Source organism: Nicrophorus vespilloides, unplaced genomic scaffold, assembly GCF_001412225.1.
Source record: "Nicrophorus vespilloides isolate i.1.1-1 unplaced genomic scaffold, Nicve_v1.0, whole genome shotgun sequence".
In the NCBI taxonomy this organism is placed as follows: domain Eukaryota; kingdom Metazoa; phylum Arthropoda; class Insecta; order Coleoptera; family Silphidae; genus Nicrophorus; species Nicrophorus vespilloides.
The window spans coordinates 1-2976 of record NW_017097896.1 but is presented as its reverse complement, the minus strand read 5'-3'; the positions used below and the strand labels follow the sequence as shown (position 1 = coordinate 2976).

Below are 2976 nucleotides of genomic sequence, written 5' to 3'. Positions count from 1 at the left end.
TATGTGTGTGTGTGTTGTTGTGTGTACGTGTGTGAAGTTAATTAATTTTTAGTAACTTAAGATAAACATAATGAACGGACAATTAACAAATAGGGAGGCAGAAAACAAAACAGCCCCATCTCCAAGGATTAAACACAAACAAACAAACAAATACACATTTAAAAGAACACCCAACTCATCTCTCGTCTTCTCTACTGCTACTAAATTAATTAAAATAAATACACAAAAGCGTAAAAAAACGAAAATTAATAATACAAGTAATTATAAAGAAAGATTCAATTATACAATTAAAAATATATATTTATATTTATTTATATGTATATATCAATTATTTATTAAAACCACAGCCAAAAGGACTAATAATACAGTACGTGGATGTTTCTCCTTTCCCCCATTTATTATTATTATTATTATTTAATCGCACCTCCCCTGAACAAAAAGTTTGACACCTATTACCAACACCAAACGCAAACTCTAACGTTCGTATTGGTTGGGCTGTCGGTGGGCGTGCATGTTTGTGTGAGAGTGGGCGGCGACGATGGGGGAGGGGCTTATTTTGCTCTGCTCGGAAACATTTCACGAGGTGGCAAACGCAAAACAGTTGACGACGACGATGATGACGATCGGAAATTTTGAGCAACTTTCTTATGCGATTCTCGATAGACACGTTTAAGTGTTTTCTCTCTTCGTTTCTTTCTGCGTTAGCACGTCGACGTCTCCCACAGACGATTCGTCAGCTGTATCTGATCGGGAGGAGGCGGTGGCGCCTTCTGTTTATTGCCAACTTGATCAGTGCAAAAAGAAAGAAATAAGAAACAAAACAAAACAAAAAAAAACGATAATCAGATAATTTGACAGATTTGACGACATTATCTAATTATATATATATTACATGACAATAATAGAAACGTTATTATTTTTTAGTTGCTAGGCGATTGCGAAACAAAAATTAAAAAAAAGAAAAACCAGGCGCCTCCACCTGCTGCGATTAAATGAATTTGCAAATGCCACGAAACGATTGAAGGAGATTGCGTGGATTTTCTTCTTCGTGCACTGTGATTTCGTTACACCATAACAAAACATACATATATATATATATATAAATATACATATGATTCGTCGTATAGTGATAATCGATTTGAAAACAAAACAACTAGTCTATAGTAATAATAAACGTAGTCTAGAGAAATTAAAGTTTGTAAATATAACAATATAAACAAGAAAAACGAAGTGGGGTGTGTTTGTGTATGATGTGGAGGGTGATTTAATTTTGTTGTTGTTGTTATTTTGATAATGAGAGGGGGGGGGATAAGCGAAATTATGGTACATTCCGTAAACGATTCATACATTATATAGAAATATGCATTTGTATAAATATATATATATATAAAAATAGTAGGCGTTGAAAATAATAAACAAATGATGTCCAGCAATCCACGAGAAGTTAGGTAGCAGTAGGAAATAATGATAGAAAACGAGAAATGCGGACGTCTATACAACATGCAGACGAGGACAGATGCTGCTGTCGTTGTCGATTGATCCCGTGTTTCAACAAACAAACATTTGATAAGTAAAGATCTCTTTTCTTTTAGCACTTTGACTCTAAAGAGAGGGACAAACAAAGAAAATAACAAAACATAAATAATCCATTTGAGAAGAGTTCGAGTTGCGTGTGCGCGTTCATTCGTTGCGAGACGAATAAACGAATTCGTTTTAAATAACAAAATATGTCTCTCGTTGCTTGGATACGTTGATTCGTCTCCAACTGTTTTCTTTTTTGTTTAAACATTTGAAAGTTCTCGTGTCTCTTTACTGCATAAACTACGATTGTTTTGATTTTGTTTAGTCTTGTAAATATAAAAGAAAAGCGTGAGGATGGATGTTATTTTTTGGGGAATCGTTATGATCATGTGACCTGACCATTCGATGTCGGTTGTTTTGCAATTTTCATTCAATTATATTAACTTTAGTATATATTACTAAACAATCTTGATATGTATATAATATTATCAAGATATTTCGTAAACGTTTGTATTGTCGTATGGTCCATTATCTATTTATAGTATAAATGCTTCGTTAAATAGTGATTTGAAAAAAATAGTCTTGAAATGCTTGCAAAAGGGGCAACATCGAAAGGAATGGAAATACAAAAGAAGATAAAAACAAATTAAATTAATAAAGTAAATAAATACTTATATAATTAGTTTAAAATATATATATATAACAATAAGTTAAAAAAAGAGAAATAGAAGTGTGTGAAAGCGGTGGTTAATAATAATAATAATATTTCTCTCTACTAGTGTGCGGAGAGTGATGGGGTTGTGTTGGTAAATTGGAGGTGGTGCGGATCCAACGACAATCAATACTTGTTTGTCTTTGGATGTTGACTATGCTTGTTGATAGAATAGTAGTAGTAGTAATAATAATGGTCGTAAAACTATGGTTTTCTTTTTTTTGTTGCTTTAAGATTAGTGCGGATGAAAAATAAAATCTCTTTCTTTTTGTTTTTGTTGCAGTTCACTTATTTGCATGCACTATGTAGCTTTGGACAAACCTTGTCGACCGTTATAGACCTTGTGCACGTTGCGGAAGGGCATCGGCTTCGGGAATTCGCTCGGCGAATGGAAGGCGAATCGCTTCTCCAGCTCGCTCACCAATGAAGAGGTGTTGTTGGTGGTGATGGAGCAGGAGGAGGAGGAGACGCTGATCGCGTTCGACGGTCGTCTGCTCATGTTACCGCCCACATCTCGTATCGAAGAGTTGCGAGGAGGCGGCGGTGGTGCGCTCAGACCGCCCATCGCCGTCGGTATCTGAAAGGTGGGTTTCCGTTCATTATGAATGTACCGTTTTTGTTGTTGTTGCTTCAATGCTGTCGGTTTTGGGGGCGGTGGTGGTCTTACCGCTGGCGGCGCTCTGGACGGTGCCTGCGTCCTGTGCGGAGGCGGCGGTGGGGCGTGGCTCGGTGCCTGCGGGATG

The 2976-nt window shown here is 36.5% G+C and overlaps 1 protein-coding gene across 1 annotated transcript; it reads right to left on the bottom strand.

Moving 5' to 3' along the window:
• Positions 1–325: 325 nt before the first annotated feature.
• On the bottom strand, positions 326–2970 carry LOC108561332 (WAS/WASL-interacting protein family member 2-like). Its single transcript, XM_017919212.1, has 3 exons — positions 2901–2970; positions 2555–2810; positions 326–784 (listed from the first exon to the last, which is right to left on the bottom strand). Exons 2-3 carry the CDS (start codon positions 2796–2798, stop codon positions 702–704), a joined length of 327 nt encoding a protein of 108 aa, XP_017774701.1. The 5' UTR covers positions 2799–2810; positions 2901–2970; the 3' UTR covers positions 326–701.
• Positions 2971–2976: the final 6 nt, after the last annotated feature.